The 17,743-nt window shown below is 41.3% G+C and overlaps 1 protein-coding gene across 1 annotated transcript; it reads left to right on the top strand.

The window, feature by feature from the left end:
* The first annotated feature begins 3,140 nt into the window (after nucleotides 1-3,140).
* On the top strand, nucleotides 3,141-15,093 carry CMAS (cytidine monophosphate N-acetylneuraminic acid synthetase). The gene is made up of 8 exons (XM_085049029.1): nucleotides 3,141-3,352; nucleotides 6,082-6,224; nucleotides 6,447-6,602; nucleotides 9,230-9,363; nucleotides 10,222-10,316; nucleotides 11,080-11,251; nucleotides 13,262-13,412; nucleotides 14,196-15,093. Exons 1-8 carry the CDS (start codon nucleotides 3,192-3,194, stop codon nucleotides 14,468-14,470), a joined length of 1,287 nt encoding a protein of 428 aa, XP_084905155.1. The 5' UTR covers nucleotides 3,141-3,191; the 3' UTR covers nucleotides 14,471-15,093.
* Nucleotides 15,094-17,743: the final 2,650 nt, after the last annotated feature.

Genomic DNA, 17,743 nt, shown 5'->3' with positions numbered 1-17,743 from the left:
AGAGCTGAGTTGCATCCTTGGATACTGGAGCAGGTGGCTGATGAACCCTCTGAACCAGGCAGAGTTACTGAGGCCAGGAAGCATAAAATGATCCTTGTATTAAAAACGGGGAGAAAGGAAGAACCTGGGGATTATCCCCTCTGCCTGCTCTGGCAAGTAGTGTCACACAGCAAGAGTTTAGATAACTGGAGACTCAGTTCAGATGCATTTGAACCATTAGTTGAACACCACATCCTGGAGAAAAAAGAATGCTGGAATTAATAATCAAAAAGTTTTGATAAGCACATAAAATAAAGCAATTCACAGCAGTCAGTAAAAATTTACAGAGAATTAGTAAATCAGTATAATGTCAACCTACAAACCCAGGCCTGTGACTAGGAGGAGATGGAGTAGATGCATCATAAAATCAGTGAAATTGTCAATAGCTTTCACATAATAAACTACAGGAATGTGGTTTACATTAAACTATTTTAAGGGGGGGACACAGGTCTAGTTGCTGTAGGAATGACTGCAGGAAACTGCCTTGGGGTGCACACAGCCAGAGGCAAAGGCAGAGGTTGGAAGTATCTGGCTATGCCCTAGCTCTTGCAGGAACAAACCTTAGGTCAAATCCAGCCACTGGCCGAGTTATGTCAGTATTGCGCAAGAAAAGGTAAATTATAGAGGTGTATAAATGAGGTATGTGAAGCAGTAATCCTTCTGCTTCACTCTCTTGCAATATCCTGTTTAATTTTGAGCACTACATTCTAAGCAGCCCAGAGGAGGATAATGGTGATGATGGGAAGTCTGGAAGATTTGAATCAGGACAAAGACTGAACTCACAGGTCTGGTCCTGAAAAGGAAAAGTCTGAGCTGAGATGGGGCCTGTTTTCAAATAGGCACATGCCTGCTGAAGAAATAATCTAATCTCCAGATCTGTTTTGGATAAGACTGAGATGAATGGATTCATATTACAGAAAAGAAGATTCAGTAAAGATTAGGAAAATCTTTGCTATCATACAAATCTCTAGATTGCCTGGACAGGTTATGCAGTTAATATCACTGATAGTCTTTGGGACTGGGTTAGATACATGTCTATGAAAAAGGACAGAAGTATTTAAGATGCTTGTTTGAGGACTGCTTTAGCCCTATGAGTGAAAGCTTTGCTTTTGATACGAAGAAAGATAAAAATTAAATGTTTTAATTATGCACAGACCTGCAAAAAAAATTCTTACTAGCTGAACCCTATCGAGTATGGCATCTATGATGTGTGCCAGATTTCCTAATCTCATTTCTTTGCTCTGTTAATCAAAGTTGAACCTAGACCCAGCTCCCTGCTTGAGATATTCCTGGACTGTGAGAAGAGTACTGAACTGTATTATGTAGCTGAAGTGTTATTATTGATAAATCAGAAAATTTTCAGTGTGGTGAACCAAATTACAGGTGGTTTTCATTTCTTCACTGTGGTCAAGCACTGGAATGGGCTGTCCAGGGAAGTGGTGGAGTCAAGAAGCCCCTAAGTGCCACAGTCTTGTTGATATGGTGGTGTTCAGTCAAAGTTTGGACTCGATGATCTTGGAGGCTTTTTTCAACCATAATGAACTTGGTCTGCTGTGGGCACAGCAAACTCTGACAGAAGCATAGTGCTAAACAGGTGGGAGCTTGGATGTGGCAAAGGCTTAAAATCAAAAAAACAAATTAAAAATATGTTAAAAAACAAATTAAAAATAAGTGCATAGAAAGTAACCTGCAGGAAATACAGTCTTCAGCATGTTACAGTTAACTAGCTTCATCTTAAAAAAAAAAAAAAAAAAAAAAAAGGCCTGAAAGGTGTTGCCTTGATCTGCAGAGTAGAAGAACAAGCTCTTTATCTCTGCTGGGTCTCTTGGAACACTTCAAAAAGTAAAAACAACCTGCCAATATGATTATTCTCCTTAAATGCCTGCCTACTGATGAATAAAAGTGGGAATGTTTCGTGTGGCAGTGATGGATAAGGTCCTTTTGCTCCACAACACATCTTTAACAACCAGAGGACATCAGTGACCCACATGTGGTACATTTTCACTACAGACTGACAGACGACCAAGACCCTGAGTCCCCAGGAATGACTTTGTGATGCTGTTCAACAGCCTCTACTTTTCATTTTCTAAACTGTATTGACCCCCAAATTCCCGTGCAGCCTTCTATCAGCAGTGGATTACTTTATTTAGCCCATTCAGTTTCTGTAAAACAGTTGGAATAACAACATGGTGTGGTTTTATGCTTTAACACATTTTGAGGAGGCGGGAAGGAGAAGCAAGCAGAGTGCTGCGGCTCCCCTTCACACCGCAAGGCTCCGTGAGGCTGCTCTGCCCTCTGCCGGGGCTGCTCGGGTTCGGAGGGCATGACGCTGGAGAAACCCCTGGAATCTGGGGATGGAAGAAACCTCCGGGATCGTCTGTCGCCGTGCTTGGGCATGGCTGCAGTCGCGGGATGAGCCCACCTTGCAGCCACCTCCTAGGTGCCCACAGCGATGGCAGCCACGCCTTGCTAAGGTCCATAAAGAACTCCAGAACCACAGAATCGTCAGGGGGACCTCTGGAGAGCACCAGTCCAACCCCCTGCCAAGGCAGGGTCACCTGGAGCAGGTGACACAGGAACGAGTCCAGGTGGGTTTGGGATGTCCCCAAAGAGGGACACTCCAGGCCCTCCCTGGGCAGCTGTTCCAGGGCTCTGCCACCCTCAATGTTCAGAAGCTCTTCCTCATGTTGAGGTGGAACTTCTTGTGGTTAGTTTGTGGCCAGTGCTCCTTGTGTTGTCACCGGAAACAGTGTGGCACCATCCTCCTGGCAGCCTTTGAAATTTTTATATGCATTGATGAGATCCCTTCTCAGTCTTCTCTTCTCCAGACTAAAGAGAAGATACACACCGCTGAGGTCCGTCCATCCATGCATCCATCCACCCTGCCGTGAAAGCGTTACACAGAATGGCACGAAGACGGGGCTTTTGCCAAAAAAGTGTTCTCTCTCCTCACCAGCCGAGGGAAGGGCAGATGGTCCTCCCCAAAGCCCCCCGAGCCCCCCAAACCGCGCGTCCCTCGGTGTCCCCCACCGCTCCCCCTGCACGCATGCGCGGCAGCGCAGGACTACATTTCCCGGCATGCCGTCGTGGGGCGGTCCGTGCGCGTGGCAGGGTGTGGAGGGAGAGGAGCGGAGCGGGACAGGGACACGGCCATGGATGCGGGCGAGGGGCGGCCGCAGCCCCACCTGGCCGCGCTGGTGCTGGCGCGGGGCGGCAGCAAGGGGATCCCGCTGAAGAACATCAAGCTGCTGGCGGGGGTGCCGCTCATCGGCTGGGTGCTGCGCGCCGCCATCGACGCCGGCGTCTTCCACAGGTGCGCATGCGCCGCGTCCCCCTCCTCCCCCGGGGTGGGGATAGCGGGAGGTTCTGGTTCGGGACGGGCATTCCGGGGGGTTCTGGTTCGGGACGGGCATTCCGGGGGGTTCTGGTTCGGGACGGGCATTCCGGGGAGTTCTGGTTCGGGAGGGGGATACGGAGGGACCCCGGCGTAGGGAGGCGTTGAGGGAAGGCGCCGCTTCGTCAGCAGGGTCTGTCAGTGTCGGCAGGGAGGGCTCCGAGCGCGGACCCGGCTCTGCTCCGCTGGCCCAGCAGTGGCTCAGGAGAAACGGGCAGGAACTGATGCCCAGGATGTTCCGCCTAGACGTGAGGAAGAAATTCTTTACTGGAACAGGCTGCCCTGAGAGGGTGTGGAGTGTCCCTCGGTGGAGATAGTCAAAAGCTGCCCGGGTGGAATGCTGTGCAGCCTGCTGCAGGTGACCCTGGCTGCAGGTGACCCTGGCTGCAGGTGACCCTGGCAGCAGGTGACCCGCCCTGAGCCCCTCCAAGCTGACCCATCCTGTGGCTCTGCCCATGAGGCAGGGGTGTTGGAGAGTCCTCACTTGAGACGAGGGGGTGCAGTTACTGTGGCACCAGGGTAAGGGCCAGACAGGGCAAGCAGCCTGTCAGGAACTCAGTTGTGCCTTCCTGTTGAGGGTGAGAAGCAGAGGAATGAAGGAATGAAAGTCTTACAGTACAGTAATTTGAAATTAAAATTGCTTTGATGTGTGGTTGGGTGTCCACTGGCTGGTGACGTTTGCAAGTAAACATTGATGCATTTACTTTATTAAGATATCTGCATTAAATGGAGCCCCCAGGCTGGAAATAATCTCCTGTGAGCTGCTGGATGATTTTGGTTCATGGTTGTCTGGGTATTCGGAACTGCATGCACTGAGCTTGGGATCTCCAGGGATGGAGACCCCACAGCTCTTCTGTTCCTTTCACTGCACTCACCCAGGACAAGCTTCCTTATTTTCTCCCTACCTGCCCAGCAGTGAAGTCACCTCCTTGCCAAGATCTCCTGGCAGATGTGTGCTCCCAGGCCCAGTCCTTGTGCTGGCTCCCACTGGCCTTGCTCCTGTTTTGCTTTCTGGTATCAGGGAGCCCACAGCTGGACATAGCACATCAGAAGCAGTCTCACAAATATCAAGTGGAAGGAAATAACCTTGTGTGCAGTGTGACACAGAAGGGAAGCTCAGTTTGTGGCCAAGTGCCTGAAACTTCCGTCGCGATAATTAGAGCTGGGTAGAAACAAGCTTATTGGTGGTGCTGAGAATATGGGCATTACAGATTTTTCTGCTGGAGCAAGACTGAAGATTTTCTGCGCAAATGCTGATAATTAAATCCATGGCTAGGATGTGCTTGGTATGGAGCACACTTAGGAGCAGGTTGCCAGGGCAAACTGTATAATGTTCAGAGCAAGGACTTGATGCAGTCAGGTGGAAATGTAGCCCAGCTAAATCCAGAGCTGTATCTCTGTATCTCACAGGTGCTGTATCATTATCTAGTCTGGAAAACCTTTCTTGCTGTATCTGAAAAGCAGAGGGATTAGCACTCTGTTTTATTTTTAATAAAGAAAAAGGAACACTTCGGACCTAGATTACTGATAATTTCTTAATGATTGTGAAACTATATTGCTTAATGGCCTGCAGTGGCTTCTGTCTGGCATCTGAATTTTCCCAACAGGAAGCCAGCCAGGGTTGTGCAGCCTGACTTTGAGGCATGGCAGGTGCAGTAGGTGGACTTGCACTAGGTTTGCCTGGTCATCTTTAGAAGAGCTGTAGGGTCCCTGTTACACAACAAAACCCTGTTAGTTGAATGGGGAGTGTATATTTAAGTTAACCATCCCCCAGCAGTTTCTGGACAACACCTGTGGTGTGTTTGTTCTCATGGGTGTGACTTGACATTGCTATTGCTGTGACATACATTTCTCTTCTGATGATCCCACTGTGGTTGAAGAAACGTAACTGCAGTGCCATTTGCTGTGGACAGGGCATTGGGAATGCCAGCATTGCTGAGAGGGGAAGGGTGACTTTTCATAGCTTTTGTTTTCACACCTCACATGCTTTTTTGTCACCACGATGACAGCAGTGGCTTCACAGTTGCTGGGTGTTTGTCATCACATGATATTCGGAATTAGCCCTTCCTTTTGTCAATGTTTATTTTCCCTGAATGATCACAATCTTGATTTTCCAGTACTGAAAAGTTTTCTGTGCCAAAACATGGAACTTGAACAGCTCCTTCTCTGGGATTGCATAGAGCCCAATGAGCACATTTTAACACAACTTGTAGAATAGGCTAATCTAACTTTGTGGCAATTTTACTCGTTGTTTGCCTTGTATTTGAACTCTTATATGGTTCTGAATGCCACACTGAACCAATTTGCAATTCATTGATCTGTTAACATGCCTAACAAATTCTGTGTGCTGACACTGGATTTTTCTGATAACACTTCTAAATTTTATGTTGCTCTAGCTTCTTGTGTGGAATGCAACTCAAGGTTCAGATTTTAGTGAATGCTCATGTTTTATCCCCATTGTTAAAAGCTGCTTCTTGGACTGCCTGGGGTAGTTTTACTAAAACAAATACACGAACTAGTACCTTTCATTGCAAGGTGTAATACAGTCATAAATAAGATGGAGTTTTATTCAGATTAAATTAAAATTGGCAAGTCGACAATGGTGGGATTTATTCTTTGTGTTGATTTCTGTCACTGTGTGCCAACAGCATATGGGTTTCTACAGACCACGATGAGATCGAGAAGGTTGCAAAGCAGTTTGGTGCTCAGGTCCATCGCAGAAGCCCTGAAGTCTCTCAAGACTCCTCAACTTCCCTAGAGGCCATCACAGAGTTTCTCAATCACCATCATGGTAAATCAGGGAATGAAATATGCAGAGCTTTTATATTGTAGCCCCAGAGGGATGATGCACTTATTATTTAGAAAAATAAGTAATGTGTTGAGTAAATAAAAGCTAGAAAGATTCTCTTTTTTTTAATTTTTTTTGGCATGTGGTACCTACTCCTACCACAATTTGCAGTTGTTTTATTAAAAACATTAATTGTTTCACAAATATCTTTTTGTTTTTCTTTAGAGGTTGATATTGTAGGAAATATCCAAGCCACATCTCCCTGTTTGCATCCCAGTGACCTTATAAAAGTGGCAGATCTGATCCAGAAGGAAGGGTTTGATTCTGTCTTCTCTGTTGTGAGGCGACATCAATTCAGATGGAGTGAGGTAAAGAAAGGAGGTAATATTTAACTGTAACCAGAAACACCTATACTTAACTTTTTTTTTTTTAATGCTTGTTTTTCATCCCCATGGTAATTTAGGAAGTGATGTCTGAGGCATGGACTGAGTTCTCTCTCAGAGAGATGTGAGATGACTTAGAAATTCCTTCCAAGGAAATTCCTTCCAATTCTGTCTTGATATTGCTGAGCATTGCTCAGACTTTCTGTAATTGTTTTGTAGAAATTAAAATTATATTTGCTCGCCTAGGCTGAAAATACAGCTCTAAAAAACCTTACATGTTAACTTCTTCTCAGTGGGTATTGGTGTTTTTTCAGACATGACTCTGAGGTCCTAACTAGAAAATTGTTTGTTCTTGCTATGCAGTAGCCAAAAAATGACAAATACTGTGAGGTAAAGTCTTGGTGAAGATGGGATGACAACTTCTTAGCCTGGAGGTTTAGGCTTTGTTTCAGCCTGGTAATTTGGCTGCTGACTTGTGTCACGTTGCAAACTGCCTTTGAGTCATGAGGGCTGAACTCATGTTAATTAGCTCATCCAGAAGAATACGACTGGTTTTTCCCAGAGAAAAATATGCCTCTCAGCTACAGCAGCCAAGATGACTAAAGACTGAAATTTTACAAATATTGTACCTTGATTTAGCTATAAAGCACCTTTAGTCATGGTACAAAGAACTATTCCACACATTATCTATGTTGGGTTTGTTTCTGTGGTTAAAGCAGAAATGTTTTCTTCATCTTTTAAAAATCATTATTTCAGATACTGCCACATTGTTTTTTTGGTTTTTTTAATGGAAGTTACTCAGACATTACAGTCATTCTGTTGAGGTATAAATTGCTTCAGATGCAGGGGTTTTTTGTGAGTTTAGAAAACATCATTCTGTAAAAGAGCATGTGTAATAAATGAAGCTTGGTCATAGAGATTAGTTGGAAAAAAAGTTAAGCCTTTGTTTAGAATAAACACTTGAACATTGTCACTGTTCCTCATAAGAGGAGAAAAAAGTGACACAATTTGTCTGTGCAGTATAAGAGCAGTATCAAAACCATGGGTGGCAATTCTAGGATTCTGTGGATTGCACTTTAGGAAGCCACATGCACATCTTGAGATGCTGGAAAGGACAAATGTGAAAGAATAAATCTCATGTGGATGTGTCATGTGGCTTTCTGAAGTGGTTGTGTGCCATAGGCAGACTGTTCAAATAAAAAAGCCTTAAGGCCTACCTAAAAGAGCAAGTAATTCTCCAGCATAAAATGATATTCAAGGGCTTTTAATGTGGTGAGAGATAAAGAATCATTCAGCTGCAAGGAGTTTATGGGAAGAGAACAGGAAACATGTTGTGCCAACACGAGCAGCTTAAGGATAAATGCAAATGGTCTTTCAGGAGTGTGGTGTTTCAGGTGAAAGCAATTCACAGTAGCATTATACAATGTTTTTTCTTCTTTTTCTTTTTCCATGCAGCTTTGGAGTGCTGATTATGTTAAAAGAATTTCATGGTGTTTTTTTTTTTTCTATGTAGATCTCTTGCTCCTTCAGCATTAACTTTTAATACTGATACATCCTGAAAGAGAAAGGTGTCTCTGACTGAAAATGTTTACCTCAGTGAGCACAAAGCTTTAGTTGTTTTTGAACCACTAGGTGTGTGTATATCTGCTGAAGCCTAAGAACGTTTGAGAATGCCTTCCAACTTTCTCTTGTTTACTGGATCATGACACCTGGTGAATTTGAGCTGCTTTGTGCATCTGCATTGAAGTGGCTTCAGGACAAAAGTCTCTGGTCCCTGGTTCGGTTTCTGCTGCATGTACTACTGTCATTGCTAATAATATGGTATCTTTTGGGATGGTGTTTGTGCAGACAGTTGTTTGTTTATTTGTGGACACTGATTAAACCACTTATGAAGGGTTAACATAATGCATATCTTTAAATAGGATGTATTTTGAGGAAGTGTCAAGATGTTTTTGCAGGCAAAAATTATTCACGTGTGCTCTTTTTTCACCTCCCAGATTTCAGATTGGTCCTTTCAGGTATCAGAGTGCATTCAGGCATTCCTATGTGCGTAGGAGATGGAGCAGTGGAACAGTATGTCTTTCACATTGTCAAGAATAATCTGGAAAAATGTTCCCCCTACTCCTAGTAGTAACCAGTTTTGGAGCCAATAACCTCTTAGGTTTTTGATTTTTTTGTTGTTGTTGTTTGGTTAGTTTTGGGGTTTTTTTCTAAAGTTGTAATGAAAAATTTGCTTTTCTACTGTTAGACATACGAGAGTAGTCCCCCAGTTTATCCACAGTTCCAAGAAAGAGAAGCAATTCAGTGATTCCCCAGAGAAGTTGTGGATTCTGCATCCCTGGCAGTGTCCAAGGCCAGGCTGGATGGGACTCTGAGCAACCTGGGGTAGTGCAAAGTGTCCCTGCCCATGGCAGGGGGTGGAATAAGATGATCTTTAAGGTCCCTTCCAACCCAGACCAGTCTGGGATTCTTTGTAAAGTTAAGCAACAAGAGCCAATAATGAAAGAAGTTGGCGACTGAATTATGCCCCTAATTTTTCAACAGAAAGTTATGTAGGAGGTTAAGTGACTTTGAACAGGAATTCTACAAGGCTTACTTTTTCTTTTTTTTTTTTCTTGTGAACAGAAAACAAGATGACAGAACCCCAAAACCTGAATCCAGCAAAGCGGTACCGGAGGCAAGACTGGCCTGGGGAGCTCTATGAAAACGGCTCATTTTATTTTGCCAAGAGACATTTGATTGAGAAAGGCTACTTGCAGGTTAGTGCTTCTGGTTTTCATGCTCTTCAGAATAAAACATCTTCTACTCTTGCTGTAGAGGGTTCTGAATTCAATCCTCTTTCGATTTCTGATGCAGTCAATGTGAAATGACAGCACTTTTGACTTCAGAACAGCTTGCTAATTACTTGTAACTTAGCAGGGCTAGTTATAGCTAGAGCAGTTCCAGTAACAGCATCCTCTATAGCCAATAAATTAATGCAAATAATATTGGGCATTAATAGCTATAACCCTAAACCAGTACAATATTGAGTTTGCATGGTTCACCAGTGTATCTTATAATTCATTTCAGTGCCACTGAGGGTGTGAAACTGAGCTTCATGCAGTGTCAGAGCCTTGTCATAATCTGTACATTTGTATTTTCAGCCAGTTTAATCTTATGCTAATTTTGTACTGTGATTTTAGCAATCTTTTTCCCTTTCCTGATGTTTACATCCCAGTGTGGTGATGCAGAAACAACACTGGGGTGTGGTGGATATTTTTCCATTGGAAATAAAGTAACATTAAGCAAATAATAATCATAGTCTTCCTAAGTAAATGCTAAAAGTGTTGCTATTTGGCTGATTAAAAGATCCAGTGAAATTATTGTGATGTAATTGCTATAATGCACAAGATCTTGCACACTTTCTCTAGCTGTAAAATGGGAATAGTTATTAACCTGAAGGTTCCTTCAAATGGTCTTGTGTCACTGGCAAAAACATTGTTGATGGTTCACTTTTATATAAGCCAAGGTGGCCACTGTGCAACCAGGCACTTGGCTTTCATTGCACAGTGCTAAATTGTAGAGTTTTGTGTCTGTTGACCCAAGCAGAAAATGTGAGTGGGTTTTGTTTCCTTCAGGGTGGTAAAATGGCTTACTATGAAATGCGTGCGGAGCACAGCGTGGATATCGATATCGACATCGACTGGCCTATTGCTGAGCAGAGAGTGCTGAGGTGAAAGCACTTTTCATTCCCTTATTTCTTTGATGCTGCTTGTTTCAAAGTGGGGTCCTGTGAGTTCATAATGTTTGGAATGTGAGCAAGGAAGATCAGAGATAATTGAGCAGCTTTATTTCTGCCCGTCGTTTTTTCCTGTCTCTGTTGAAAGTGACTGAATTACCTCTGTTATATGGTGGGGTTTTGGTAGTTTGTTTCTTTTCTTTCAAGTTCAGCTCGGTGAAAAGTGTAATCCCCACTATATCACAGCAATGTGTTAGCATTCTCTTTGACTTTTCCAGTTGAGGTGCCCCAGATGTCCATGCCCTGCACCACAATAAGTGGTGTACAGGAATGAGGGTGTTTGTGTAGAAGACATGGGCTTATTCCATCTCACCAGCTGCCTTTTCTTTGCAGCTTCTCTAAGGAAATAATGGGTGGGAATGAAATGTATTTTCTGTGCCTTTTTCAACCTTTACTCCATTTTGCTTTTGCCCCAAATAAATGCTACTGAATGTAACCTGTTACGCTAAGAAAATTAATTTCATCCTAATTTTTAAATGGACAATGTAGGTGAGCTGTCTTTTGGGTCATTCTGTTTGTTTCTTTGAAGAGGTAAAATATAGTTGGAGGTAAAATATAGTTCTGATGAGAAAAAAACATCAGAAAAGAAGAATTTCAAAGCCAATTCTTCTGTCTGAAGATTACAATTGTATGGGAAATACTCGGGGTTTGGAGTGGGCAAAATCTACCATCCTAAAAAGATAATTTCTTTGTCTAGCTTTGGATATTTTGGCAAAGAGCCGCTAAAAGAGGTGAAGCTCTTGGTTTGCAGTATTGATGGATGCCTGACCAATGGTCGCATTTATGTGACAGAAGATCACAAGGAAATGGTCTCCTATGATTACAGAGATATTGTTGGCATTGATCTGCTGAAGAAAAGAGGAATCCAGGTAAGTGCTGTTCTGAAGTGTGAGCCTTTATGTCTCGTGTAACCTATACATTAAAAAATTCTAAAAAATTACATTCTTGCAGCACAGAAGTGGAAGTTTCTTCACAGTACTTGTGATCAAGAAGCACAATGTATTGGTGGGACAAATGTTATTCTCAGAACACTTAGAGGAAAATAAGAGTCTCAAGAAAGTTCTCAATCTCAATTACAGTACTTATAGGATCTTTCTCCATTTCAAAGAATCATAGAAATGTTTGGGTTGGAAAGGACCTTAAAGATCATCTCATTCCACCCCCTGCCATGGCCATGGGCAGGGACACCTTCCACTGTCCCAGGCTGCTCAGAGCCACATCCAGCCTGGCCTTGGACACTGCCAGGGATCCAGGGGCAGCCACAGCTTCTCTGGGCACCCTGTGCCAGGGCCTCAGCACCCTCACAGGGAGGAATTTCTTCCTCATAGCCAATCCAAGCCAATACTCTGTCAGTGTGAAGCCATTGCCCCTTGTCCTGTCACTTCAGGCCCTTGTCAAGAGTCTCTCTCCATCTCTCTTGTGGGCTCCCTTCAGGCACTGCAAGGCTGCACTTAGGTCACCCTAAAGCCTTCTCTTTTCCAGGCTGAATAATCCCAATTCTCACAGCCTTTTTATAATAGAAAAATGCAGGAAGAATTTTTTTTTGTGTTTTGCTAACATCAGTCATACTTTGTGTAATCTAAACACTTCTTAATTAGAAGTGAACTTTGTCAAGCAGGGATATGTTGTTGCCTCTTGACAGCAGAAAAGGAAGAAGTATCCAGGCAAATTAGTGTGTTTGTCATAGATCACCCCTGAATGTTGCAAAGTGGGCAAATCAAACCCCAAACACTTTTGTCCACATAATTGTTTTAACCATAACTTATGTGCTTCGAAGTTGTAAGAATCCAGTGTAAATGAAAAGCTAAACCAACACAAATTGTAACACAGCTAATTATTATTATTATTATCATTATTATTATTACTACTAAATTCTGCTGGTCTGAATCTATGCTTACATTACTGTAAAATTACCCTCCTGGCTCTTTTCTGTCCTGGTGCCTTTGACACAACTGGAAGATTTTTTTGGGTAAAGAACTAAGTTCAGATTTCAGCTGCCTTCAAAGAGCCTTCACTCAGTTGTGTTGCAGATGGAAACTAAGGTAGCTGTACCCCAACAGACTTCTCCAGATACACTTTCAGAGTCTCTATTACAGGATTTTTTATAACAGGCAAGATGAGACTTTCCTGGCATAGTTTGATCCAGCTGTTGCCTTGGAGCTGTGAAGTGGAGTAGATGAATGTACTTAAAATTAGTGCCAAGCATTTTAAAGTGTTTAAAAGCAATTAAGGGAGATAAGCTTGTCTTCATCTTGGACAGAAAACCTGAAGGAGTTGCATCTGAGATTTCTAAAAGAGCCTACTGCAATTATCTTCTGGTTTTAGCCTACCTTGTACATCGTTCCTGGAATTTCAAATTTGGAATGAACTTTCAGAGATAAATGTGCTGTGCTGCTTCAGTCTGTTTAGTGTTGGTTTGATGCTCTGAATGCTGCTGTAAATAAAGTTACATTGTTAAGTAGTGGAGCCAAGGAAAATAGTTTATGTTCTACAAACATCACAGAAATCTTTCTTGGGAATTCTCTCATTCCATACTGTGATTTTATTAGATGATGATGCTGCACTAGGTAGTCACCATACCACCACACTATGATGTTTAGTGTTTTCTTTGGTACCTGTTGCATTTAAAAAGACAAATGTAAATTTTTTTCTGAACATCAGGGAGGGTTGCAGAAAGGTGTTTCACTTTCCTGAAGGAACTTCAAGACTCTGTGTGGTTTTGGATGCTAATCACTTCTGCTTTTTGAAAACCAATCCTTCAATGCTTTTCTGATACCTGAGAGAGCTTCTGTGAGCAAAACTACTTTTTTTTAATAGTAATTCAACATATTTGTCGTATTTAGTTGTATGTAGAATTTACTCTGATTTTATTCCAATAGGTTCGACTCATCTCTGACAGAGATTGTTCAAAAACACTGTCAGCCTTGCAGCTGGGATGTGTAGCAAAAGTCTGTGCAACAAATAAACTACAAGTCCTGAAGGACTGGCAGGAAGACATGGGTTTGAGCTGGAAAGAGGTGGCTTACTTAGGTCAGTTCCTTTTCTTTTGGCACATTTTATATTGGTATATCTTCCATTTTTGTATATTTAATAGCATAGACAAATAGAAACTTTCTATTGCTGCTGAGCTTCAAACCACTTTTCTCTTTCTAAACACACTGAATTTAATGGAATTGCTGTGCACATTGCAGCAGACAATCACCAAAACCAGGTATTTTAAGGCTTGTTAGGGTACAATCCAAATATTAAAGCCATTGATGAATCAGTGTGTAATTTGGTAAGGGAAGTCTTCATTGTTTTTCTAATGGGATAAAGGAAAGCTTTTGTTTTTAGGAAACACTTTGATATCAAAATGTTAATAAGCATGCAGTTAGAGCTGAAAATTTTGAACTGATTCTAGGTCATTTCAGAGGGAATTGCATAGATTATGTTCTGCAATGGTAACCAGCAATGGACAGGATTAGAACTGAAAGCTGTATGGTTCTGTGCTAAATTCTGTATTTCAGTGACAGATTAAATGTGGATCCCTGCAAATGCTTATTCAGCTGCTCACATAATTTTACTGCTCTTAAAAATACTGTTCTCTCTTGCCTGAAGACTGTGAAGTGTGATCAGCGTTTACATGGATCACCAAGATTTTCCAACAACTGCCTTACATGTGCAAAGTGCTGTTGAGCTGCTGAGATGAACATTGTGGAAAAAAAAAAAATAAATTCAAAAATCAGAGTAACACATACACAGAAAAACACTGTGAAAAATACTCCTCCTTTCCCCTCCGTGATATTTTGCCTTGTCTGTCATCTTCCTCCCTAGGAAATGAAGGGTCTGACGTGGAATGCCTGAAGCAGGCAGGCATGAGTGGTGTGCCTGCTGATGCCTGTGCAGCTGCTCAGAAGGCTGCTGGTTACATCTGTAAGAGCAGAGGTGGCTGTGGAGCTGTGCGTGAGTTTGCAGAACACATTTTCCTGCTGCTGGAGAAAGTGAACTCTGCAAGGAAGCAACTGGAAGAAATCAGCTCAGCAGGGAAGGAAATGGGGAGAAATGAGAACAGCAGGAAGGGAAATAAGGAACTAATGGAAAAAGAGTAACACCCTTGGTCAATCCTGCTTTCTTTCCTCTCCTCTTGCTCAGTAAATCCATATCCCAAAGGAATGCCTACCTTTCAAAATTTACAGCACAGTGGTTCAAAAGGTGTCTCCCTCTAATGCAAGGTCCCACATTCATGATTATGTGCTGAAAATATGATCATATCCATGATGATTTTAAAAGCCATCTAAATGCAATGGGAGGAATGCTACAAAAGAGTGCTCTGCAAATCTCCGCTTGATCAACCTGTCCTACACAAGTGATGCATCTTTATTTAATAATCTGAATGTTTTCAGGGATAAGTGATTTTGCATGACTTGAAGATTTGTAATTCAGGTTTAAAAAAACCAAACAAAACTTCTGCCAGTTTTTCTTACATGGTTTGCATTTCTTTTATCAAATGGTGTTGGGGTTGTGTGATTGCATTTTACGGGATTTGTCCTTAGCAAGGAAGAGTTTTAACTTATGCTGGAGAGGTCAGGTGTAAAATACTATCAATAAAACTTCCTCCTCTATTTTTAAAATACAATACAGTTCTGTAAAAGGAGTTAATATTTTTTAAAAAGCACTTAAGCATGTGTTCAATTTTAAGCTCATAAATTATTAAATCATATTTGGAGTTGTGCCTCTTTGAATCTGTTTATTTTGTGTTTTATTGAAGTGCTTAAATCAATATTTTGCCAGATTTGGAGTTAAATTTCCCCCTGACTTTGAGATCTTTGTAGAAACTCTCTTTCTATGAAGACTTCATTGGAACCACTAATGAGTTAAAGCCAAACAAAAGTCTTTCAGTTTATTGTATGGAAAAATAGCTGCTGTTAAAAAGAAAACAACAAATCAACAAAATCCAAACCATAGTGGTGTGTGGGATTACATAAAATATCTATACAGACTACTTTTAGCGTGTTAAAGCTGGTTTATGTGCTTGTATTTATGAAAAATAGGATTTGCATTGTACATTACAAACTCAATAGCATTTATCAGTGAGTCAAGTTCTGGTTTGGGTTATGCTAAAGAATAAATATACCCATGGTACACAGGCAATTACAAGCAAGGTGAATGATAATGGCTTTCATCTTATTTTGATTCTCTGCTAAATAGACACTCCCAAAGTATAGTATCACCTGATATATTGGCTTCTGATTAACTTTGCGTTTACTTCCTTTCACAAAGCAAAATTTTGAACTTAAATGGTTTACTGCCTAACTACAGTTAACAGATAAGTTGTTTACTGTACTAATCAGCTCTAAGTCACCATTTAAGTGTCTCAGCCACATTTTAGGGTTCTGTGCTGGATAAATCCCATGGCCTTTGACAAGAGGAGAGCCACATTTTGGACATCAGTGTTTTGACTTTGATGAATGCTTGTTTAGAAGAACATGGTATAATCTTAAATTAGGAAGGAACATAAAGGATAAGAGAGCTCTAGAGACTATTTACCAAAAAAAAGATATGGGATATGCATGATCTGCAATCTGAAAGGTTCAGATTTGCCTTGCCCACACTGCAGTGGAAAGCCTAATTATAGAGTAGGATGAGGGATGGCTTAATTAGTCCTCTTGATTTTATAGAAGAGCCTCAATCATATGAAGGATTTAGGAGTCAGAGAGGCAGAGATAGTGAGGGTAACTGTGTCACCTTAAAGGTGAAATCCCAAGTCCCAGGAAAGCTTCAACTGTGTAAAATACTTTTCCAAGGCCTCTTCCAGTACATGTGGCACAACTGCCTTTGATCAGAGGGGTGTTGCTTACTCAGAGTGGATTTCATTAGTAATTTTTGTTATTCTGGGCTAATTTTGGAATCATCTCTTGGTCATGTGAGCACTTCTTTTTTTGCTTTAAAATATGTAGTCTATTCCAAAGAAGAGCTAAGATCATGTAGATTATCTTAGATCATGATTATGTGAAATGGAAAAAAAAAGTAAATTATGTAAATATTTGCAATAAGTGGTTATGAAAAAATAGCTGATTACCTCAAATTTTAAATAAACAGCTTTCTCTAGTCTTTTGAGTAGAGAATGGTTATGGGCTGGTTTGGGGTGGGTTTCTGTACTGCAAATCATATACTCTGAAGTTCATGTGCCACACAAATGGCTTATAATTGTGAAGGTGGACAGATTTAATGCCCAAGGTAATCACATGCACACCTTCACCTACTTCTGACTCCATTCATTTATTTTTATCTGATCATTCTCCTCTTCAGTTTATCTTCCAGTTTATCATCCTCTTCAGTTCCTGTTAGGTGATGCAGCAAGTTCTGACCTTAATTCATTTCAAAACACTATGAATCACATATATCTCAGCCTTTTGAAGTCAGAGATGTTTTTTAATACTCGGTGATTTCAAGTTTTTAAGACTTTTAAACCTTGAGCAGAAATTTAGTTTTCACTAACACTAGATTTTAGTTAACTAGTTTTTCCAGAGCCTGTGTGGGAAGGTTTTTGGTTATAATTTTTTTTCTGTTAGTATGTTCTTAAAACGCTATTTCCTTTTTCCAGAAATAACTCCCAATGAGTCTAGTTACACCCAGCAGGACTCATCATCCTAAATGTCTCTATTATAAGAGCAATAATGCTGCACAGAAAAAAAACAATTACTATGTGTGAACCTGATGGATAAGTGGGTCAGAAAAACTTACCAGTAATGCACTTGTTTACAAAAATCTTTGGATGGTAGGTTTGTTTCTCTTTCTTGTTCTGGCATAGGTTTGTCTATCCCCACTTCTGATCCTAGGTATGTTTATGGATGTGGCTCTGGTTGAATAGAGTATTCTGGTTGAATAGACTATCTCCTCTGGAGATACTGGAGGAAAGAGAATCACCAGGGAGCAGTCCCAGTTCTGTAGCTCCCACACCTCTGTAGCAGGACAGACCACATCCCCTAAAAGAGAGGCCATTATTTCCTTTTTGCTGTATTTTGCTATTATATTTTCTTATAATCCTTGATAGAAGGATTTTTGTAAAAGAGGGCATTAAAGAGAATGAGCAGTGAGCAGTGTAAAGGCAGAGATACCAAATTATTCAGGTTGGTAAAGGGAAGTGCTGGTGAAACTGAGGAGATATATATAAAATAAGATGAGCTTAATTGAAAAACAATGCTAATGTTGTATGTGTTAAAAGATCCATTTTCACTGAATAATTTTAATTCAGAAAAGCAGTGGTTTGAAGTGTGTGCTAGCAGTTGAAAAAGCAGGCTCAATTTTAGGAATTATTAGAAAAATAATACATGGCTAGTAGGATAAACATAATTATTCCACTGTATAATTCAGTGGTTTGT

Source organism: Lichenostomus cassidix, chromosome 1Aa (genome assembly GCF_008360975.1).
Source record: "Lichenostomus cassidix isolate B80296 chromosome 1Aa, HeHo_3.0, whole genome shotgun sequence".
Taxonomy (NCBI): Eukaryota; Metazoa; Chordata; class Aves; order Passeriformes; family Meliphagidae; genus Lichenostomus; species Lichenostomus cassidix.
The sequence above is the reverse complement of the archived record's forward strand: the minus strand, read 5'-3'. Positions and strand labels throughout refer to the sequence as shown.